The sequence below is a fragment of the Charadrius vociferus genome, unplaced genomic scaffold (assembly GCF_000708025.1).
Source record: "Charadrius vociferus isolate BGI_N301 unplaced genomic scaffold, ASM70802v2 scaffold201, whole genome shotgun sequence".
Classification (NCBI taxonomy): Eukaryota; Metazoa; Chordata; class Aves; order Charadriiformes; family Charadriidae; genus Charadrius; species Charadrius vociferus.
Window position 1 is genome coordinate 1,521,355 of NW_009646936.1, and position 25,108 is coordinate 1,546,462.

The 25,108-nt window shown below is 40.6% G+C and overlaps 1 protein-coding gene across 1 annotated transcript in view; it reads left to right on the forward strand.

The window, feature by feature from the left end:
- Nucleotides 1-3,573: 3,573 nt before the first annotated feature.
- The window catches only part of GRIK1 (glutamate receptor, ionotropic, kainate 1), a 239,115-nt gene continuing 217,580 nt past the window's right edge, over nt 3,574-25,108 (forward strand). Inside the window, exon 1 of the mRNA XM_009894929.1 lies at nt 3,574-3,604. Coding sequence (XP_009893231.1) covers nt 3,574-3,604 — 31 coding nt within the window. The remainder of the gene's footprint in view (nt 3,605-25,108) is intronic.

Genomic DNA, 25,108 nt, shown 5'->3' on the forward strand with positions numbered 1-25,108 from the left:
CCTCCTGCCCCTTGCTTCAGCCACAGCCAGCCGGGATGGGAGCAGTAGGTGCAATGGAGAGGGGTGCTGCTCTGCACAGCACTGAGTGGAGAGCTCTGATGGGATGCCCAGCTCACGCGATGGATGTGCACAGCCACCTCTCGCACCCTCTCCCCTCTGTGGCAGAGGGACCGCATGGGTTTCCAGATGTCTGCGCTGCTGCACTGGGATGTGCCTTCCCTCCACCACTCTTTGACTCCAGTTCCCCAGTCCACTTCTAGACATGTCTCTTCAGGCAGGAAAATGCAGGGATTATCAAAGTAATTATCAAGAAATGGGGTTTGTGGAGTAAGAGATTTGAATTGCCCAGGGATGTGTACCAGATGATGAAGTGGCGGTTAGTGTGAGTAACAAAAAGCATGGACCTGTCCCTGAGCACAGCAGCAGTGACTTCCTCTTCCTAGGCTCACCGCACCCATTACCTGGTTTGTGTGCCACCCAAAAAGCTGTTTGACACCCCAGAATTTGGAAACACTCCACTGCCAAGAGCTAATTCCATGCTAATCTTTCCTTGAGTGGTGCCCGTGACAAATTATCTTTCAGGAGAGACTGAGCATTACCGCGTAATGTACTATTTGTAAACCCATGGTTCAGATGGCTTTATGGTACCAGCACATCATTTCGGACCAATACCATTTCACATGGAGAGACAAAACACCCTTAAAACCTTTCAGGGTGAAACAAAAGCATAGGGATGTGAGACTTTGGAGATGAATGTTCAAGTAGTTTTAGTACGCTCGTGAGTTAGGAGTGAGGGTAAAGTTCAAAGTTTAGTGAAGCCAATGGAAAGGTTCTTGTTACGACCAATAGACTGTTTAAGCATCAGACATGTCATCATCAGTTATAGTTATTCAGGATCAGCTGCCAGTGGTCCTGGAGATGCTTGTTCAGTTGGTCAGAGTTTTGTATAGGGATGGATAACACCCTGCAACTGCCTGCTGAGATTCGGTGTTGGGTGTTCTTTCTCCTTTGACGTTTCTGGAACAACCCTCCCAACTCCTCATGTGTGCACATGTGTGCACACACACAGAGTGGTAGAAACATGATGGCCATGTATACTGAAATTAGTTTTCATAATGCAAAAAGCGTTTCCAGATTACACAATCTGTTACATCATTAGTAGACTAAATGTTGCTAAACATGGAGATTTTCCAAAGATTAGAAGGACATAATCAAGTACAGTTTACTCACTGTGTATTTGCTTCCCTAATTAGCAGCTGAAAATCCACCCCTCCCTTTAAAACACATTTGGAGATTTTTTTAAATTATGTTGTCATGTCGGCAGGGCAATGAATGAAGCCAGGTTTCATCCAGGTTGGCTTACTATTCCCCTTGCAGCAGCTTGTCCTGCAGGGCAGCTGGGCACAGGCAGTGCAAGCTGCCAGACATCTTCTGTCTTCTCCAGTGGGTAGGAGACATGGATGCAGGGCTGGGCACAGCCACCCCCACCAGAAATCTGCTGCTCAGGCCACTTGCCTCTCTCTCCATAGCAGCTTTTTTTTTTTTTTTTTTTTACTGTCTTTGAACATTTCCCCTGAAATCTGTAGTATCTAATTTATCCTTGAGGCTTTGACCCCTGTGTTTAAAAGGATAGAAATTGGCCAACAGGTACTGGAGTTACTGTGGGAGAGTTACTGGAGAGACAGACAGACAGAATAACTGCAAGAAACTAGTTTCCATGAGAAGGAGAGTTGAAAATGTGTTTTTAATGAGGTTTAAACTGCCATATTTTCCTACTTTATTTATGTATTAGAATATGTGGTTCCTAGCACTTCTGTGAGAATTGCCTTAATTAGTTAACTTCAGCCTGCAAAGCAGCAGACAACAAAAAATAATCTTTTTCACAGGATCTAGATTAGTAATGGTTGTTGGTGTGGTCTTTTCCTTCTCTAAATGATTTAACAAGAATAGATTCTTTTTTAATGCCAGACTATTGTAAAAATCTTTCCAGCAATGTGATGTAAAACCCTCACATCTAGGCTTTTTTATCTTCCCATTGCATTTTAAATAATATCTCAGTGTATTTATTATGGAACTTTCACTTTACTATGTATGCCTGTGAGTGTATGCAGTTGGTTGCATAAAAAGTTATCAGTAGGCATCAGCAGAACAAAATAGTGGTATCTACATGTTGGAATAATATCATGTTCTTGATATGCAGCTTGCTTTACTAGCAGAGCATTGCTGCTCCAGAAAATCAATAGAGTAACACTTTAAAGATGATTACCAATATTCTATATTAAGAGAAGGAAATACAGAAATAGAATGGCCAGGTTTTTGTTTTATTTGGCATTTCTTCAGATGAAGAAAATAACATGCCTTGATGAAAGCAATAAAGCCAATGATTTACATAAGACTTGTTGACCTAATAGTACCATCAAAGAAGGAAGAAAATAGAAAGATCAAATTATTAGCTGGATTAATAACTAAAGTGTCAGTTGTGCTAAAAACTATTTAATAATGTGATTTTGGAACAGCTGAAATACTGGGTTTGTACTTCTCTTGAATATTTACCCTTTTCCCCAATTCTGTACAAAATGATTAATTGATCTTTAATTAAGGGAGAAGGTAAGATGACCCAGGGGAAGGGCAGAAAAGCCGATCTCTTTTAAATATTCATGACATTCTACATAATAGTCAAACTATGAAAAGCTCTTACCCTTTGTAAGAGATAACTATTAAATTTTACTGGGACATAGTTGTTTTATTTTTCAAGCTGATTGCAAGAACAGGGACCGTATGTGTGGTTGAATGAATTCAAATTGCTATTTATTTTTTCAGAAGCATGTTTAGCAGTAGCGAAAATGCAACTGCTAACCACAGGAAGTGTATTGAGGTCTAAATCAATCAATCAATCTTAATAATGACTGAAAACAAAATTCAACTTTCCATGTACTGGAATTCTTTTTAAAAAAAGATTAACTTCCTGCCCTTTTTCTAGCTAAAAACCCACATGCATGTTTTATTTATATATTTCAATATTTATTTTTATATTTACTATTAGCATTAAGGTTTAATATTTCTCTTTTCTCTGTTGTCAAATAATAAGTCTTAGGCCTTCAAATTCCCAGTGTGACTATTTATTCAGGAAAACCAAGTATTCTTAGATTACTCTGCACTTTTATTTTGTGACAGACCGAGTGATCAGATTATTTGCACAGAACAATTTATTTCTGCAAAGCATCTTCTAACAGAATCATTGGAGGATGCCTTAGACTTTACTGAAATCCACACATAAAATTAAAAGCAGAGTTTGAAGGTAGGATATGTGGTGTAGATACAAGCAATAATTTTGAGTGGGTAAGGACAGAGAAAGGCAAAAACCTATTTTAAAAGGATAATGACTGAGCAGAGGGAAGCTGGAAGGTTTGAGGAGCGCAGAAAAACAATGCTGGTGGCATTTAGAACACTGTAATAAGAATTACAGTACTTGCACTTGAAATGTCAACACATACATAGTGTTTTCTAGCCAATAGCAGCCACACTTCAGAAATGCTGCAAGCACCTAAATGGGAAGAGCTTGTGCTGGGAAACATGACCATCTACACCGTACCAGAAGTAGAGGGTGAGACTACTAGAAATTAATGCTTAGTCATTGCTTTGTGTCTTTAAATCACTTTCCATGTATTATGTATAGTCATTTCTGTGTTTTCTGTGAGACCAGGAAGATGCGTGATTCCAGTTTTGCAGATGGAGGAAATTTTAAGGCCCTGGTTACACAATGCACACAAGCACACTCTTGCCTTTACTAACTTCTTGCGTGCCTGACTAAACTGACGCCCCGATGATCTCCTAGGTTTCAGCAGCTGGGAAGCATAACAGTGTTAGCACTTCCAGGGCCAGATTCCTCACATGCACCCTGTCAGCTCCACCAGCCCAGTGAAGCCTGAACATCGTGTATCACATAGAGGACGAGGCTGAGAAATACCTAGTTCTCAGCTGTGAGATCAGACCGCTCAGCTATGCTCACAATGGTAACTAGGAAGAATAAACAGTATAAAAAACAAAGGCGTGAGAGGAGACAAACTGTTTCCAACAAGGAGATAAGCTAATAGGATCTAACAAAGGCTTTGTTGGTGGCTGGGAAGCTGATGGGCCAGAGGAAATTGTGCAGCAGCAAAGTGGCTCACAAAAGCAGGAAAGATTTAAAATATGCATGTGTGTGCCCGGGACTTAAACATATACACAGATCAGTCATGGCTGTAGGACCTTATTCAAATCTCAGTGTAGGCAATACACTCCAATAATATCTGCGGGTGCCTCTGTGTTTCTCGTGGGACAGTATGGGCTCTGTCAGTGTTGAAGTCTTCATCATTGTTTTGTATTTTACATCTTGATCAGCTGACAATTCCTGATGGAGCTACATGTGAGCACATGTGAGGGAACGACATAACTACCTACGCCAGTAGCTTCCTGACAGTGATTTTATCAAATGCTTTTGAAAGGCACAAATAAATCATAAAGGAATGCCCTTCTCTTCCACCTGTAGTACCTCAAAGAATTCTAATAAATTGGGAAGTGTGGGCGTACATTTACAGAGTCACACAGGTTTGTCTCTGGCAGAGGACATTCTTGTTAAATAATGCAGTGGTGAAGCAACAGTTTAAGAATATAGATGGAGAGATAAATAGATGTTTCGTGACTCTCACCTTAATTATCTATTCATCAAGTATAACTGATCATGCAGAAATGCCACCTGGCTTGCAATATTCTAGATAAAGGAACACCGACTAATCTCCAGTCTTCAGGACTAGTAGTTCTTTTTAGTAACAGATTAGATACTTCTGTTAATATTCCTGCTCCTTTGTTCTTAATTTGCTGCAAAGCACTTAGATGAAATCTCTGGTCCTGATGACTTCTTGCAGTGTAGATAATCACTTCTGCCTCATGTCTTTTCCAAGAGCTCTCTGTCTCTGATGGTGACTTACCCATACTGCTGGCCAACGGTACCTCTGAGGCAGGTATCTCCCCTATTTGTTCTTCATTTACCTTTTGACGGCTTTGGTTCTCCTTAAATTGGGCTGTTTATTTGCCGGTATTGAGCTCTTTTACGGATTTTCAGCTTCTGAGATGGATAAAGAACTCCACGTTGTAGGTTTAGTGGCCTTCTGCGTATCCATTTTGTGTTTTATATCTGCTTTGGTACAGCGTCTCAAATGGACAACACAAACTAAATGTCTCTCTTTTTTAAAGCCCTGCAACAGACACAAAACAATTCGCTCTTCCTGTAGTATTATGCTATAAACTGAAACTTGACTGACAACAATATTCTTTCAGAATATTCAGAGCTTCCTTTGTATATTTCATAGGATCCTTTCTCTTGCTGTAATTAATTCTCTGCATCTGGCCAAAGATTGTATTTGTTATCTTCCTGAGCATAAAAGGTCTATTAATATGTAAATTAGCAGGTTTTAGTTTTCTTGGAGCAGAAGAACTTTTTAACATTTTAATGATAAGTTCACAATAGTGGTCCTTTTCGATGCTTCAAAAGTGTAAGTTTTGCTTATATTTCACTACAGAATGCCAAAATAAAAATCAGATTTCATTACAGCAGGGAAGATTAATACTGGACAGCCAAGTTCTTTGCCAGTGGCTGTGGAGAGTTATCAGCAGAAGCAGGCATAAATGTGTTGGAAATGAATGAATTTAGGGAGTTAAATCCTGAACTCTGTAGAAAAAGAGCAAGATGTGCAGTAGCAGTCAGAATGATCCAAGAAGACAGAGTCACCTGCCTTGGTTATATTATGTACAGAAGTTGGCTTTACATGTGCTGTATCTGTTGTGGGTATCTCAGCCCTATCTATGGTCTAGTGGGAGGTGTCGCTGCCTCTGGCAGCGGGGTTGGAACTTGATGATCTTCAAGGTCCCTTACAACCTAAACCATTTTCTGATTCTATGATCTTGGAAACACACACCCACACCCCACACCCTCACCCCACTCTCTGCCCCAAATTGCTGGCAGTAGGTGTGCAACTCACAGACTGAAACAGAAAAACACAGGCTGCATCCTCACTGGGCACCTAGAAGGTGCCTGTTGTTACCAGGTCCATAAGTCAATGTAGCTTTATGGAAGTTAGCGGAATTGACCATGTACCAGCCAAATGTTTGCCTCTTGGAGGCAACTTTTTCATGAGCTGTGAAAGGATACTTTATGGATAAAAAGAGGTCCTTTCCTTTGACTGCTCTTAATATAATGGAAACTTTCAGGCCTGTTATATAAGAAAAGACAAAAAAAGATGAAAATCCAAACAAACAGCAATGCTTAGCCTGGAAGTCTGTTTCCTGGAAAGCTTTATGATTTCTAAAAGGGTCTATTTGACTCTGCTGCATGGATGTCCAAAAATGTGTGTGTGTGGCTGTGGCACACTGTCTTCTCTACCAGCACATGCTGAAATGGGAAGTTAGGTTTCTACCTGCATACACTTTGTGAGGTCTCTCCTCTGGTAAGATTTCTACAACCCCCACCAATGGAGTATGGCTTGTACTGGTACCACCTCCTCCAGTTACGAACTGGGAACACACATGGAAACACTGGCTTGCCAGCAACAACATTACATTGGCACAAGCCTGCACGTGGCACTTCTCCGCCTTAGCTCAGCAAAGGACCCAGGGAGAGGGCAGGGGCTGAAAGATGGTTCCCACCAGCATTGGCCATTAGGGAGGCTGTCAGTGAGATAACTTGACAACAGTCAGCTCTGTTATCACATTTCTGGCTCGCAGGCACAAAGAGTGAGAGAAATTTCTATCAGAGAGAATCAGCAAATGTGATTATAATTGCAGAATACACATTTTTTTAACCTAAATTTGGCATATACCTGTTTAGGTAACCTTGCTTACTTGCATTTTAGGAAATTCAAAGGGTAGATTCTTCCACATGTAAAGCAGTTCTCAAAATTGTTTTCCCATGTTTTAAAATGCAGACAAACTCATCCTCATGGCTTTAGGATCTTGCCAAGACAGAAGAATTTGGCCCACTAGGAAAGTTATGCTTTAGTAAGTTTAGTCTAGGCCATAGACATATCCAGCTTTGTTCAGTATTCATCATTTAGCTTGGAAGGTGAATGGGGTAGGATAACATAAATACTGCATTTATTACAAACACTGTCAAATGAAAACACAGATTTCAGTCATGGATTAATAAACAATTTTCTGGGTACTTCTGTATGATTAAATAAACTTATGTTTTATATATCACACAAAGACGTGTGCAAGACACCCTTTTCCTTTAGGCTATTTCCTCAAAACACATTTTTCTGATCTTTAACAAGTATTTTGCTCCACCAGTACTAGAAGCCCCACTGACACGGCTGAGAGTTAACTATTTCTCTGAGTCTTCTGTGCATCTGCATGCTGAAGAAGCCACAGTAGCAGCACCGCTGGGAGAAACGGAATTGAACACCACAGTTTGCAATTCTCCCACACATGGAATAGGAGACTGTGTTGTAGTATCTGGCCTGACAACAAGGCTTGTGCTCAGCAGGTGCTGTTATTCATTTTCTTTAATTTGAGAGCTGTGACTAGCAGTGCATGTCATGACCCGAGGCAGCCCCACTGAAACAAATATTGAATAACCTTAGTAGTAGGAATGCATCCTACTACGATAAAGGAATTTTTAGAGCAAAGTTTATGCCCTATGGCTCTACACTAAATAGCTCTAGATAGCACATGCCTTGTGCTAGATGGCTCTCATCTAAAGATTCGGAAAACCTGTGGTATTCTGTAGACTTTGACTTCTGGAGTCATGCTGCTGGCATTTTCCCTAGCTGTCTTCCCTTTGTTTCCCTCTCACCATGTGATTTCCCCTCCAGAATATCTCTGCCTGTCAGCCTTTCCTCAAATTTTGTTTTCCCATGATGGGAGATGGTGTGTCCCCCTACACTCCCCCAGAGAACACCTGCTTTCTGAGAGATGGGGAATCCTAAAATATCTGTTTAGTGTCACATAGTCTCTGGAGCCCCAGCACTTCAGCATGCGCCTCATGTCTGTGTCCCATGACAGGCAGTTACCACTGGCTACTGAAAGATGAGACTGATTTTCCTGGCCCCTGTGGTACCAGCTTGCCTTTTGGCCCCTGCAGCTGCGATAGGAGGCACTCTGCTATGCTTTGGATGCTCTGGAGTGCACTACGGAAAGCTATGGAAATTCATAAAGTGCCCTTTTGCTCTCTTTCCCAGGATGAAAAACATATGTTTTTTACCCAGTTGCCCTAAAAAGAATTGTAACTCAAATAGGGTACGGGGAATGCAAACAAATGCATTTATTTATGACATACAGTAGACAACAGTTGCAAGTACTTATAAAGACCAACAAAAGAAAATAACATGCTCGAGGTGTGATGTGATAACACAGATAAATCAGTAACATGGCAAGGTACTGTCAAAACCTCTTGCATGGCCCCTGGTGAGCCAGTTCAGGAAGGTCACTGAGCTGAAAGATGATGTTGAAGTTATCCAGCCAAAAAAAAGAAGTATCTGTTTTCAGCTACATCAGCTGTCTGAAGTGGCTCACCCTGTGCTTAAATTGATGTGAATGCTAGCACGAGAGAAGGGTGGAGGGTTGGGAGAGACCGAACAGCCCAGATTTCGTCACTCTATGCCACTGAGAACTGTACCTGCACGCACTCATGTCACTGCAGAACACTTCTGTCATTTATACAAGTTTGTACACGTAATGTGGTTAAATAAACATCAACATGGAGTAAAAATATGTAGTTCGTGACTAGCTTTTCACTGAGAGAGGATACAGAAGTCATCTACTCGGAGATGACTATAGGTTTCAGGTGACTGAACCACAAATCCTTTCCTTTGGGCATTCAGTATTGGTGAGATGGAGAACAGTGTGTCAACTGCGTGCCTCGCTTTGAGAGTTCTGATATTAAATTGAATTAAATAAACAGAAAAGTTGGTACCATTAAATATAGTAGTTTCTGATGTCTGTGGATCGGAGCATGGGACCTGATGCAAACTTGCCAGTACCAAAATATGTAGAATTATTTGCCACTGCCGTGAAATTGTTCAAATTGGCTTAAAATCATATTTTAAAACAAAATGAGTGACTTAGGGTTTTTTTCTTTTCTCAAAGTCCTTAGGTTCTTCTGCATGAACTCTACATTGAAATCATAAAAGCTGGAATCATGTTTTAAGTTAGGAGAACTTCAAAAGTTGGGATTCTTCCATAATCCATTGGCTCAAGGGATTTTTAGAACATCAAACAAAGCTAGACTTCCAAGTAAATCCTAATGGCTGGCATACTAAATTCATACATATATGCATATATATTTGCACATAACTATAATAGAAAGACTTATTCTCTTCCTTAAAGAAATTTACTGTTCTTATGAGTTTTAATTCCTGCAGGAATTCCTGTATGCCATGTATGCAATCGCTGGCACAAATAGTCCATGAATATTTGAAACAGGGTCCTTTGATTAGTTCTTGATCTTTTTGTTTGTTTTCCTCAGGGTTCATTTGGTTTTTTTGGTTTTGGCTTTTTTGTCATTACTCCAGTCTAACCAAGAAAACAGGAACTTTGATATTAGTTAATTCTGAAGTGGTTCTGGAGCTGAACAAGACTTCATGGAAGAGTAGGTCTACAGCTGCTCCGGTGCCTGGAGAGAGAAAGATAGGAAAAGTTATTCCCCTTGTGGTTACTTCTTGGACCTGCTTGGGCCTGTCAGGAAAATTTCTTTTAGTTGTTAATTCAGATGAAATGCTGCATCATTAGTCTTAAATCAGGGAAGCAGGTAAGAAACAGCTATCTGTTGCCAGTGCAATGTGCAGCCGCCTTGGTCCATGCTGAGTTTTGGGAATGGAAATTCTTAGTCAAAGACATATTTTAAATTTATTTTTATTGGGAACTTAAAATTTTCAAGTTCTGATAGCAAAAGGTGTAACATTTGCAAAGCATTTGGAAGGTAGAAGGACATGTACTAAACCTCAGGAAAACTGATAGCTGCACTTGATGCTTTTTCATGTTATAGTGCTTGTCAATAACACTATTTTTACAGCTGAGAAGACATCCCTATTCTAAAGTTCTCACATCTCCTCAGCTTGCAAGTATTTTCCTGTATTCTGCACATGTACGACGGAATAGTCAGTTACTAGTTTCTAGCAGGGTTTAATTCTCCGTGAAAGTGTTGGCTGAAACTTGTGGCTAGGGACATGTTAACAATGCAATGAAAATAAAAAAAAGTTTTGCCTTCCGTAGGTGACCTCCAAAAACCACTCGGTTCCTGCAAAACAGAAGGCTCTGTTTTGTTTGAGAGCTCTTCCACATGCGCAAAGAATGTGAATGGTGGTATGAAATAAATAAATCTTCAGTCAAACCAGATTACTTAAGCTTAGTTGGAAAGCAGAATGCAATCTATGGTTTGGGACTAAGCTTACTGTATTAAAAACTGGTTTTCCTTTTCCATGTGTTGACATAAAAATATATCATATTTGTGATGAAATAGTAATTTGTCAATATAAGTTCTTGAGTCAAGTTCTCAGTCATGTCAAAGTGACGTGGAGAGCTGAACTCATTAACTAAACTGACCTAGGAAAGATTTTCAAAGGTACAGATGACACTCAGGAGCTAGGTCTCAGACAGATGTGACCTCGGTCTGCCCAGGTCCTCCGCCACAAGTCGGTGTCTTTGGGGCCAAGTCTGCAGACGTGCATGCCTGTCTGGGCTTCCCTAACTGATGTGGCACCTTTGGTGAAACCAGCAGAACTGGAGTGACTGGGCCACTGGAGATCTGTTGTGCTATGGAGCAGTAATCTGCAAGAGAGAAGGGGCTGCAACCAGGCGTGAGGAGACAATGCTGGATGCTGCCCTGGAGCCTGCTGAGGCAGTGACGGGGGCCAGACCCAACCTCTCGCTGGAAGTCAGTGGATGGGAATCTCTAAGTGAGAATCTAACAGTTTGAGCCATCTCTGATTCCTGGCCCGTCACTCCTAGGGCAGCGGTGATGTCAGACTGAGCTAAGCATCTGGTGAAGAAGCGACGGCTCGTAGTAGTGACGTTAAACCACAGCGAAGGCTGATTTCTGGACCCAGATTGTGGCACTGTGGGACTCAACATGTGTTTGCTCCAGGAAAGAGCAACTGATGTGTTGCTTCGTTTGCATCTGCTTGGATGAGTTCAGCTACTGCTCTGCCCTGGCACCTAAGCATTGCAGCACTGATACGGTTAAATAAGAACAGGATATCACCAGCTGAATAATTGCTTCCCATTGTCTTTAATCATTTCTGCGGGCAAATATAAGGGCTGAATCTAGCTAGAATGACAAAGTCATAAACAAGGAAATAAAGCAAAATCTTTGTTGTAATCAGCCATTCTGCAACCAAATACGGCTGCTGGGAAAGAGCAAAGAAAGGACAGCTTAGCTAGAGTTCCATTTTGAGCTGGGTGTCAAGAGAGGGTAATTTGATGCATTCTGCCAGCCTGACAGTAATTTGTCAGACATGTTACAGACCTGTAGTACTGTCTTTGTTTAAGATGAGATGTCCTACTTTCCTGATTAAACCAAACTCCTGATTTGCAATTCTGAACTGAGATAATTGCTTCAGCAGCATTCCAAACTGGGCTACAATTATGGAGTGGGCATGCATTACCAGTGGTAATTTAATTTGTGTGTCCATTTGTTATACAAGTAAAGAGTCTTTCAGGCATTACTGTTAGTGATATTTTTGCCTCTAATACATATTGGAGGCCACATTCACAAGATATACTTTCATGAATAAAACATGAGAGAACCGATTCCTCTGTCTACTGAAACAAAGAAAACAAACATTGCCTTTGGGACACTGTATACAAACAGAGATGCATTCAGGCTTGCACAGAACTGGCTTACCTAAGAAGGGGATCAGAGCTGCCTGAGACAAGTATTTCATTTTGCTAGAACTGCCAGAATTCTGACAGAAAGTGGTCTTGAACATCAACTAATCGAAATAAGTGCTAACCAGCTCAGAAGAGGAGCTTATAATTAGCATCATAATGAAACTTGCACTCGAGCCTTCCACTTCCTCTCTCCCTCTGCTGCTTGTGCTCAAAGGAAGAAATGCCTCCAGTGGTCAATGACATTTATTTTTTTAAACAGACGGGGATTTTCAAAGGTGCTGAGGGGGATTTCTTGTTCACTTCTACAGAGAATTGCAGTGATGGATGGGCATCTGTCTCCCACAAACAAATGCAATGCCTGTTTCCCACAAACCACAACTTACAAAACTCTTGCTCAATTTCTTCTGAGTATTCCAGTTCAAGTTGACTGCGTTTTTATGGTTTCTGAGTTATATGGGTTTGTCACCCCAAAAATGTATTCTGACATAGCTTTATGTGAAGTGCTCCACAGAGATTTTATAATTGCTTGTTTCAGTGGTCTCATTCGCTGCTCTCCAGCCAGCAGATGCCATCTCAAACAGGCTGTGAATTTGGCCCTCTGTCACATCGATATCAATATGACAGAATTCCCTGGACTCTTAACTATCTAGTTTGCTAAGCACCTAATCCAATAGCTTATGAATTCAGTGGTACTCTTTTGCAAAAAAAAAGGTCTTTGACTGGGTCTTCTGCCTTCACCTGATTCTGGTGAAGGTAACCACTTTCAAGTCTAGCTTTTGGATGGAAACCTGAGCTTAGAGGCAATAAAATAGCCAATGCGTTAATGACTGGCTAAGTTCCCCACTCAAGTGCCTGAAGCAATGAGTCATTAACCCAACCATGTAATTAACTTGGACAAGGGACACATTGCATTTAAACTGATTATGGAAAAAAACCCAACCAACATATGCCAAGTAATAAAAAACTTTCAAGGATCTAGGCAAGGACACAATATGAAATAAAGCAGAATGCAGTACATTTTACCCTGAAGGATACCTAAGTGCTTTGCAAGTGATATACAGGCAGTACTGATGAAATAAATCCACCTTGAGGTGAGATGCAATATTCACCTAGCAAAGAGCACATGCTCTACAGTATGAGGAAAAGACAGAAATAATTATTTTAACTGTAGGATGCATGGAAAAATCTGCATTCTAAAAGTGACCCTTGAATCTTCAGAGTAGATGGGGTCTCTGGTTTTATGTGTCTTTCAGAACATCCCAATCAGAGTGAAGTATATAATATCCTATATTGAGGCATAGGAGTTGTGAAGGTGCCCATGCAACAATACCAGAGAAGAAATTAGTTGCTGTTGAAAGGACAAACACCAGCTGCCCTGCGTGGCTCCTTGTCTTTGTTTCCAGCTCCACAGCTATAATTAGGGAGACTTATAATGCAGTGAAGTATTTCCTCTAGTAGAATATATTTACCTTTGTCAAATTCTTTCTATTTCCAAGGAAAGTACAGAGGGATAATGTCTTCCCTCAGATGGAAGGCGCAGTTATGCATTTGCAGTGAGTGAGACAGCATGTCAAACACTCATTACCCGGCTGTCATAAAGAAACTGCCTTTCTTATTCTAATTGGCCTTTGTGGATATGTGGATGGACCTGAATTGATCATTTCCTACTTTTCTGTCATTTCTTATTGGAAGTTTTATATTGCAGAACAGTATGATCTTCAGAGGGCCATGCTGCTGCGAAGACTCTCATTCCTCCTTCCTGGAGTCTTCTGTGGATGACAGCCAGCTTGGGCTCTGTAGGATGTCCCAGTCCAGAATCTTGGAAGCAGTAGACTTGTTTAAGTAAGCTGGGCACATGTCACCTGCCAGGCACAAAAATGCCTTTTTTCATGCCACATGAGCCCACGGGCTGAGTAGACAGGCACCTCTGGTAGGTCCTGGAGCTCCATGGCCCAACATGTTACAAATGTGCATCTAGTGGCAGCTCACCTTCTTGTGGTGCTCAGCCAACTACCAGAAACCAGTTCCTTCCCTGTCTCCCCTGAGCACCCAGGAAAGGGATGTTTCTTCCCACCTGCACATTATGCAAGTCTTTGGGTGAGCTGTGGAAGAGAAGACAGTGACTTCTGACTTACTGTGCTGAACATCTTCTGGACTGGGGGATGTGAACAATGTGGTCAAGGTCTCACAGCACTGAGCTTCCAGAAAGGTGAGGTGTGCAGCCACCGTCTCATTTTTCAATGCAGTTTTTTTCAGAACACCAGGAAGATAAAATGCAGCAATGAAGTGCAATTTCTCTATTCCTGTTTCTAAAACTCACTACATTACAACTTTTCCCAGTGGTAGGATAACTGGCTCAATTTCCCTTGTTGGGATATGCTGTAAGTGTTTGGCTTTATAGTTGAGCCACTTTGAAACTGAATTTCTGTCTCATTAAAGTGTAAGTATTAGCACTTAAGAGAAGTACCCAAAATAAAAGTGGCCTTTATCAAAATGATCCTATTGGTTAACTGTAGCATTCTTTCTAGCACTTTCAAAATTAAGCAAAATAAAGAGAAGCTCAGTGGGATTCTGAGTCTTCTTCAAAGACCAAATTCATCATTACCTTAATGAGCATATAAAGCAGACTTTGGGAAACTTGGCAAGAGGAACTTTTTGGTAACTAATAAAACATGAAGCAAGGTAAGAATGGGGTTTGTGGACAAGGCTATACATATATATATAAAGTGTTTATGCATATATGTATATGTGCTGCATCCAAGGGGAATTGGATATGACAATTATGGAAGAAAAAAGTACCCGTGTCTTGGAAACGCGGTCTGCTTTGCAAAGGAAGCCAGAGTATTTTCTGTGCTCTTGTGTTGGACTGCCATCTAAAAACCCACTTGAAGCACAGCACTCTCAGGTTGATGCCTGAGGTTTACCACTGTATCCTAGCATCTGTGTTTTGAACAAGCTTGGATGAGGGGAGAGGAGATGGGCCAAAGCCTCCACAAAAAGCAAATTTCTGTCACAGGAATGATGTTTATTTGCATTATATCCATTTAAACTTGGTTGCATTCAGATCAGCAGCAAAACTGTCACTCATTTCTACATTTCTGCTTGGGATTGAGTGGGGAGGTGAAATGATGTCTTTTAGAAGTACTGCCTCTAAATCCTAACCCACATACTACTCACCTTTCTCTGCTGATGCACAACTGCTAGCACTTACCTTTTTGGTCAAGGTCAGAATAAAACCCCTCATAATCTTTCTGTCAACATCCAAGGCTTTGGACTAACCACACACAGTTAAAATTGTATCATACAAAGGGTGCCAACAACTTCTGCTGTTTGGAGCTACAGAGTAGGGCTGGAGTAAAGAAGTAAAGTAGAAGAGTTCAGTGTTGTTTTGATACTATGTATACAATTATTGCAAACCTGCTTTTTTTTTTAAGTCATATTATGAACAAAATGAATGAAGATGAGTAAAAATAAATTTGGAAGTCACGTCTGTTACAAGCACAATCTGATTCTCAGAAAATTCCTGGAATGCATGTATAATTGCAGTAGATGAAGTAACAGAACTCTGCCAAAAAGCAGATATTTTTATTTGCAATAGATAGATAATGACAATTCTTACTGGATTGTACTATATACACCTGCACTGTGTTTGCATCATCATCATCAAAGCAACAATTAAAGATACCCTGGTTTCTAAATCCTAAGAATTAACAGTTGTTGCAGACAATGTTCAATGATATCTTTATTGTGGTTGACCATTGTGTAAGTTACATTTGCCTGATTGCCACAGGAGAAATCAAAGAGCATTGCTTATGGCTATTTGCAAACTCTAATGTGGACATGCCAAGACACCAGGAAAAGACACATTTAGGAAATATTTATTAAGAAAACACCATACTGATTCAGAAATCACTTGTCTGATGCACCAATGATCCATGCATCAGTCTGTTATCAGGCCTCCATTTCTCCAACCAAGATGAAATTTCCCCACCCTTCTTGCAGAAAATACATTTTCTAAGATCTGCATTTGCAGAAAATTCATTTTCTAAGATCTGCATTGTACTGAAATTGAGGTTATAACAAAAGATCCTGAAATAATAGCTCAATTAGAGGAAGCAGGAGTGCAACGGGAGAAGTGTTTTATTTTCCTTGTAGAATCACCTTGAGCACAAAATTCAAGCTGGCATAGGCACAATCTCTGCAACACTCAGAGAAATTGGTCAAACTCTTGAAGGATATTACCTTCTGATTTGTCGCTGTGCTTTTCTCTATCGTACAGTGCTCTGGTGAGCAATGCCTTAGAGGGAATTGGGATTTTGGGTGTGTTTCTTAAGTGAAGACGCCTAGTAGGATCACTTTTTGCTAGTGACCCAGTGCTACCCACCTCCAGATCATTAGTGGGGCTGCACTGATTTACAACAGTTTCATATAAACCTGAGCTATTGTGTCGTGTGAAGGCATATTAGCTGGATCTGGAAATAGATACCTTTTCTGTAAAAAAAGAAAAAGTGTTCATCAAATGTTGCTTAATGATGGTTTGCCCAGTAATTGGGTTTCTTTCTAGGACTAGAAGAAAACGTGGACAACCAGTTTAACACTAAAAGTCTAAAAAATACATTTTTCACTTCTAGCTTGTAAGAAAAATTGTGTTGCCTCAGCCCTGCAATTTCTCACCTCTGGGAGGGATTACTGTAATTCACTGTATTTCAAAGCTGAATGAGAAGACAATGCACACACTCTGGGTTGGTCCAGAGGGCAGCTGTCTCTGCCATCCATGGTTTGGGCCGATGCAGACACGTTGTGCCACAGTTCTGCCCCTTGTCTGGCTTTTAATTGGAGTGTGATACCAGTTTGCAGTCAATCTCCCAGTGTGTCCGGCATATATGTGCCAGCAATTGAAGTTCAAAGCCTAGTAGACTTGGCAGGAAGGGGGATTAGCACTGGTATGTGCCTCTGGAGGAAACATCCAGCATTGCCCCATCTGTTTCATGCCAAGACAAGAACTTGACTATGAGAATGGGCTTGCCCTGGGAGTTGGTCACAGCTAGAGCTGGGAGCCAGAATCCTCTTGTCTCTCCCAGCTGGAAGACATTACTGGGAGGTGGTTTCTCAGCTCTGTAAGAACATACCTCTCCTTATTCAGGGTTCAGAAAAGCAGAAATTACATTTTAAAAAGTGGTCTGACAGTAGTAACTTCTTAAAGTGGTAATGCTGAATTTACTCCCTACAAAATGGGTAAGTGTGGTTTAACAGACAAAGCATGAGGTCCATTAAAAAAGTGGATTTTTGATGCAAGAAGCATCACATCATCTGCAGATACCTGAGAAAATACAGGTCGTGAAGACCAGGAGAAAATTTATGGCAGATGAGATGGAGTGTTCTCACTCCACCTGAAGGAAGTTCCCAAGGAAGAGAGGTTGATTATCTTTAAGCAACACTGTACACTTCTCATTTTCCAAAATCTTCTACTTTTGTACTGTAGATATAACAAACCAAGTCTCTTGATGACCTTCTATTTCACCAGGAAAACTGCTGCCAAACTAAATCAAGCACTCTTCAAAAACAAAGAACACCGATCAACTATTTGTCTATATGAGAATGAAAATATGAAAAAATAACTCCCTCAATTTAGCCCAAAGTGAGCTTTTACCCAAAAGGCGAGAAGAGTTAGAGAGTCAGGCTCATGAATTTATGAATAATTACATTATTACTGTCAATTTGATGTAGAAGGTGCTAGAATACAACAGTATTGGGTGGCAAAGTGAGAGAAATGATAAAGAAAACGATGTCATTCCAGATGTAAAAAATTACAGTAGCAAATTACTGGTTGTATTCAATTTGCATGAAGTACATTTGATAAAAATCTTCCCCAAACTGCAGACATCTCAAATAAAACAAAAAAGAAAGCAACTTTGTGAATGAGAAACCAGTAATCACATTGATGGATTTACATTTCAGAATGAGTTTGATTTATCGCCATATCCCCATCAGAATTAAAATTCAAATTACTATTCCAAGGCATAAATGGTCAGTCTTGCAAGCAATAACAGACATGGTAAAAGTACTCTAAGAAGTGGAACATTTTTAAAGGTTTGGATTTATAGCAAGCAATTATTGACTTCATTGAGTTTGCAATAACCAAAATACATTAGCAGTGCAAACTAGATGAATATGTACTAAGGTAAACACTGTAACTTCTAAAAACAAATCTTCGATACTCATTTTCAAAAGGTCATGTTAATCTACAGTGGAAGGGCATATTATACTAGAATTGAGGCAAACAGTCCTAACGGTCACCAAAATCAATGTATTTTCACTGATCCCTGTAAGAGCTGCAGTTTGGAGGCTGGTGGAAGATGTGGGATTCTGCGCTGAGCGAAGTGGTAACCAGAGCTGTGTGAATTACTTGCTAAGCTGTTAATGCCAGCCAAGGAGTGGTGGCTGGGATTTGTGTGCTGGAGGGGTGGAATACAGGAACAAATCCTGTTCTAGCATAGGTGGCCTTCAAGTATGAACGTTTAACTCTTGAATTCTCCTGGACTTTCCAGAGGCACATGAAGACAAAAGTAAAGGAAATGCTCCTGTTGCCTTTTTCTGAAAAGAAAAGCTTCTCTTGCTTTTTGTTGAAAAACAAAAACACTCATTTATGTGAAATATCTGTCATTTCATCTCCACTGTTACTAGGAGAATAGAGGTGTGAAAGAAGAGGAGGAACAAAACCAGATGACTGATTCATCAGAAGATGCTGCGAGTTGCATTAAAAAGAGAATAAGTGAAGGATCATGTTCTTTATCTGGAGAGGCAGATGGGGTCTAGTCTGGCATAGAGGGAGACATCAGCTGTTGCTAATGGTGCTGGGACCAGCTTATATGTTGTTATATTGCTATATTGCTAACATATTATGATTTCTTAGTTGGAATGCTAAAAAAGTGCTTGGTGTTTTATAGCACAATGAGCAGATAATTAGAGAAACCAGAAACGTTAGTAATTAGAAAAGCTTGTTTTAAAAAGAGCTCAGCAGCACTTCTTTCAACCAGCTGGCAACCTCTGGAAATTACTAAATGATACTTCTTTAAGGCTGCTCTCTAAAATCCTGCTTTGTTTCTTTCAGCCCCTTGCCTGAGTGACAGTGCAGACTCAATTAAACCCTGATTAGACCGAAGGATGCCACTGTTTTTATCTTGGAAATCTGCGTCTTGCTAGTAGACGTAAAAAACCCAACATTGTTGTGGGTTTTCTGCTTCCTAAAGTACCTCTTGAAATAACAATATTTCTTCCAAGTGCGTTACGTGTACTTGTTTCAAAGGCCACCTGAACAGCTGAAAAAGGTAACAGTAGAAAGCAAAGCCAGAATCATGCCTCAAAGCAAAGGGAGGAGCAGTTTCCTTAAGCTAAAGCAAAATTTCTGGAGTAGAGCTTGAAACACTCTACTGCGAGCGCACATACAATCTACATTTTTGTAGGCATACTATCTTTTTGACCTGAGACAAAGGGCCAATTTTTAGGAGGCATGGTTGCATACACTGTGTTTAAATGTACTTTAAACAGGCAGAGAATATTAAATCTGACTGGGAAAAAAGTAATCATTGAACTGAACAGAAACATGTTCTGAAATCTCTCTTGGCTTTCTCTGACTGCTATTTCACTGCCAAAAGCTGTAATAATATTTTTGTTTATAACTCCCACCCCATTCCAAAAAAGCCCGTATCAGCATTCTTTTAAAGAAGCTATATAAGGGCTGTCAGCTTGTTTTTAACTCCGTCTACTTCATCTATTGGTTTACTATGTAATTGTCTTCAGCACAGACATAGTAAATTTGATGTAAAATCAGCCTCTGTGAGACCAGATACACTATAGGAAAAATCAGTGTGGTGTTATTAAGTACTTCAGGGGATGTCTTTTGCATACCTACTTAGAAAAATTATGTCTCAGCAAGAAGAAGAAGTTGAAACGACACACGGTTGTAACCATCTTATGAATGATTTATGCCACAGATTTCATTTTTACTTACACAGAACTTATCAAACACAATGTACAAAACCAGCATTAAATGGAATGAGTCACAGAGCATTCAGGGAGGAACTTTCCCAATACTGCAGAAGAACTGATGAGCCTTCGGGTTTATTTTTTGTTTGTTTTACAGTGGTCTAAATGCCACTGCCCATTTTTCTGCACACACTGGAAGTGTAACTAAGAGACGGTTTTAGCCCAAAATGTTACAGTTGGAGATTCAGATGAGGGACACTGAATACAACAGAAAGGGGGCACATGAGGTAGTGGGAAGGGAGCATATCAGGTAACGGAGTCACTTGTGTAGAGCAGCAAAGTCAAAGCTGTTGTGGTTCAAGGCGCAGCAGATGCCTAATCGTTACATGTACCCTATGACCTGAAGGAGAGGTTAAAGGATGGCGAATGAGGGAGGAAAGGCTATTGAGATGCAATTATCTTTATGCTAGTTTTAATTTGCACACTTTAATCTGCATAGGCTTTCTATCTAAGTAGTCCTCCATCATCACTTTGTAAGGCACAGTGACGGCAGGCGGGCTCAGACTTACTGGTTGGGTAACACAACCGAATTAGAGAAAAGGCATAGAGAGATTGTGCTGGAGCAAAGGCAGCACCTTACCTCCACTAACTGTCTCTGAAGTACGATTTTTTGTTTTCCCTCTGCTCCCAAGGATCCTGTAGCATGAGGAGGAGTCTCTGGAGCCTGTGGGCAGCTGCAGTACACACTTGTCTTCCAGGGCAGAGGAACAGCAAGGGAGGTCAAACACCAGTGAGCACCAGCTAGGGTGGTCAGTGTATCAGGCTGAAACCATTTCAGGCAGGTCAGGCGGCATGGCCAAAGGACACAACCAGGCAGTGCTTTGCAGCAGGCTGGAGGTGAGCTGGGTCCTGCGTGTGGGCTCTGGCTGATATCAAGACACTGTCTGGGCTTTCTGGGTACACAACGAAAATGTGACGTGGGAAAAGATGTCTGCCTGTTGAAAACTGGTGTGGGGCTACAGTTACCAACTGTTGTAGTTGTCACAGGAATCATCGTCACTCTTTTTGTGCTCCCTCTTTGAAAGATTTTATTTTCTGCCTCCATTTTTATAGAAATTAGAACTATACTGTTGTGCTATCCATATAAATGTATCTGTTAGTGTCCCCTAAAAATATTGAATCTATTAGCCAGTTTCAACCAAATTTGACAGGGTTTTTTTCTGAGTTTTGAGTGGCTGGGTAGAGACAGAAAGTCCTATTAGTTCTTTTTTTGGGGGGGGAGAAAAGCAGCACCGCAAGATCAATTATTTTATTACACATCAGAGAAACCATATTAGAAGAAGTGGCTTTATGAATACTCCAATTGCAGGAAGCTTTTTGATGAGAGCTGGCACTTTCAGTCCTAGGAAATACAACCACTTCACAGCAGTTCATCTGGAAGCAGGCTTCATTAAGTTGGCTGCTCACAGAACTACTTATTTTCTTCACTGAGCCACTGGTGCTCGTAAAATGAGAAGTGCTATGGTTTCAGAGTGCCCTAGGACAGCAAAGAATGACTTCTGGAGCCCTGGAAAGTCATGAGCTGGACATATTAGGCATTCTGCAAAATTAACATGAACATAACAGCCAGTGGCACACTGAATTGGGAATTTGTGACCTGATCAGGAAAATGGACGGAATCCGAAACTTTGCCAGGTCACTTGTAAAAATGTCTTAAGGAAGGCTAAAGAAGATCTTGAAGAATAACTTGCAAAAAGCATACAATTTTTTTTCAGACACAGCCGTTACAGGACATTTGCCAGAGGATGTGAAGACCTGATAGAGACCAAGGTCATAAAAGGAATGAATGCTCAAGTAAGATAAGGACAGAGCAGAGGAATGGAATTATCTTTCTTCATCTGTTTATCATGGAAAAGCTCAAGGCATTTCCCATACTGAAAGTGGTTTTGGGGGATGCACCAGAGGCTCTGTCTCAAATAAGAGTGTTGGACAAGATGAGAAATCAAATGGATGGAAAGAGCAGACACAAATCTCCTGGACCAGGCGGAGTTTCTAAGGCACTTAACGATGAAACTGTGATGTGAAACTGCTTGCATGAGACCGTCTCCATATCAAAGAACTGCAGGGTGGCAAGCGAGATCCCGTGTGAAAGAGGGGTGTGATCAGAGGGCCTGACACCTCCATCGGGCAGCCTGGTTAAGCTAGGCCAAAAAGAATCAGTGGGTGAAAAAAAACACCTTGGGTATTGGGAAAGCTCAGCAGAGCTTTGGCAAAGGGAAGTCAGGCCTTACAAATCTTTTGGATGGAGGCCTCAGAAAGAGCCAGTAAGCACGTACACCAGGAACAGCCTGATGATGAGGTTGGGATGGATTTACAATGGGAAAAAATTTCCTTGCCAGCGGCTCTTCGAGAAGCCAAGCAGCCACTTGGGAGGGGAATTTTGCATGCCTGGAAATTCACAGAAAAATACAGGAAACAGTAGGTAGGAGTAAGTGGCTGGTTTTACTCTAGCTGAAGGTCATCTGTGGAGGCCTTCCAAAATGAGATGAGAAAGAAACAGGGAGATGCCAAAAGCTGCTGATGCTAGTAGCTAACTTTATACTAATGATACATATATTTCTACCTCTGAGAAAGTTGCCATGCCATATTCTCCCATAATTGCTAAGTTACATTGGACATCCTTAAATGTCCTAAGAAACAGAAGCCAAAACAATGGCTTCTGAGGTAGTGTTTTGTCCTTTCTCCAAGGCACAGCACAGTCTCACTCAGAGAAGAAGGATTATACGATAGTAATTATGCAAGCATAATAACTAGACACTTAATGCTCCAGGGTCCAGAGAAGGAGAAATACTGATTTTTAGTATGTAAGAATCCTCAATGTTATAATATATTGTGAAGATGACTTTCAAATCTCAAAATTTTAGGGAACACAGGCTGCAAGGGATCTCCTGAGGCCATCTAATCCAGCTTCAAGTGGTCAAGTGGTTTTCTCTAACCATATCTTGAAAGATGGATATTCTACAACTTCTCCATTTAGGTGCTGTGTCACTTCTGTCAGGGAAAAAAAAAAAAAAAAATTAAAAAAATAAAAATAAAAGAAAGATGCCGATATCAAGTTATTCCTACTCACTTTTTGGATTCTGATCCTTGAAGGATCTCATATTAAAGGATTTATTTGCAATGCCAAAGGCTAAAACCAGAATTCTTCAGAAAAAAAAAAAAGTCAGCTATTCCTGCAGAGAGGTGACTTCAAAAGCTGAGCCTCTGAGAAACACACTTATGACCATGAGACTTGTGAAAAGTTGCAAGACTTTGCAACCCTACTTTTATCAAACGTTATTTTTACTCATACTTAACTAAAGCTATACAAGCCTGGCAGAAACCTCTGCTGTTCTGAAACACTCTAAGCTAGAATTTCACCTCCACAGCCTCACCAGCCAGACAGATAATGAATGACTGACAGATATCTCATGTCACAAGTAACACAGTGTCAGCATTGTATTAAAATAGTCTTATGAATTTTAAAGCGCCTTTTCCAAGCATCAAGACAGTGGTTTATAGCTAAAAATATATCAATACAAATTAAATATTTGCATGACAAGGGTGACTTTAATTAAAAACCTTTGGTATAATTTAAATCACATCCATGAAAATAGTCATTGAAGAATGAAATGTCTTATAGCAATTGACTTCTTATAGTTCAACATAATTGGAAGGGAATGTCTGGGGCATCACTCACTGCAGTGATTTTATACCTCTGTAGAAAAGCTGGTTGTAAGATTCTTTCAATAAACAGTAAAGTAGCTGAGCCAAAACTGATATATAATTCTGAAGAGTAATAAATTTATATTTGCTTAAATGAAAATTATTTTGATATGGGACAGGTGGATTTTTTGCTCTTCAAATAAAAAGCTTCAAGCGCAATGGAAGTTACCATATTCCCGTGAGGTTTCTGGGATGTTCAGGAACTCAGCTGGATGAAACTCGTGAATATACACGAGTTCCCTTCTCTTCAGTCACAGTCCCCAAGGAAAAAGAATTTAAACACCCCGTGTTTCCTAACTGTCTCTTCCAGTATTATATCTTCTCTGCATTATTGCATTTATCGATGATATGGTAATGCCTTGGTGTGTGCACACCACTTTTTCTTACTAGAACTAATCAAGATCTGTCAGGCCTGTTTGAGAATGTGGGCAAGGGCAATGATCCTAGATCGCATTGAGGGACTGACCTACACTTATTTGCCATAATTCTGTTTTATGGCTAACAAATATCCTCCTGAGATATAATATTCTCTTTTAAATTTTGGGCCAAAGGCCTGCATTTTTAAAGCTGTTTTTTCATCAGTATAATCCCCCACTACCATCTGCAGAACCTCTGCAGTGAATGTGTGTGGAATTGAGTAACAGTTGTGGAGCTGGTGTTGTTAAAATCATTATACATACAATTGTAGAATGAGCTAGAGATCTGGAAAGGCTCTGCTCAAGCTCAGTGCATCTTGAGAATAAATTTAATGGCTATATATTCCTCAGACAGTCATGAGGAGTGTGTTATTTACCCTTTCCTCCTGTCTGACAAACTACTGAATGCTCAGGGAGAAGCAGCCTGTGGGAACCTGGACCACGTACCATCACTACAAAGCGGTGGCTTCTCTTAATCTTCCTTTCTCCCCTGTGGCCACAGCATTGTATCCCCATCTCTGGCCTCCTATAGCTTGATAAGCTTTAAGACTTGAGCTGTGCATAATACCTCAAAGGAACACGCACCCTGTCATTGCCGGTGACAACATGGGAAATGCTGCAACACACGGAGGTAGAAAACAAAGCAAAGCACGTTATTGTATCCCAGGGAATAACCCAGACTGTTCAGGAAGCAAATCAGGGAAGGAAAGGACGATATGTTACTGCCAGAAGTCTTTCTACAGTGTGTATGACTGCAAGAGGTTATAATCATTTAACATTTTGATTTTCACTTTCCTCAAGTGGTAAAGCCCTTACTGTTTAACCAGCGGCTGCAGTTCCACAGCAGATTCACTACAGCAAATTCAACCCTTCTCAGAAAAGCAAAAGCTGCGAAGTCACATGGTTATCATAAATGTTATTTATCTGTTTGCAAGTCTCTGCATGCACTCAGAAACATGAGTTTGTGTGGAGACTGTTAACACACAAGCACATAGATATCCCCATTTTCCAGTACAGACAGAGCACAGAAAATCTACACATGTGATTTTCAAAGGTGAGGAACAGTACTGAATCCTGCT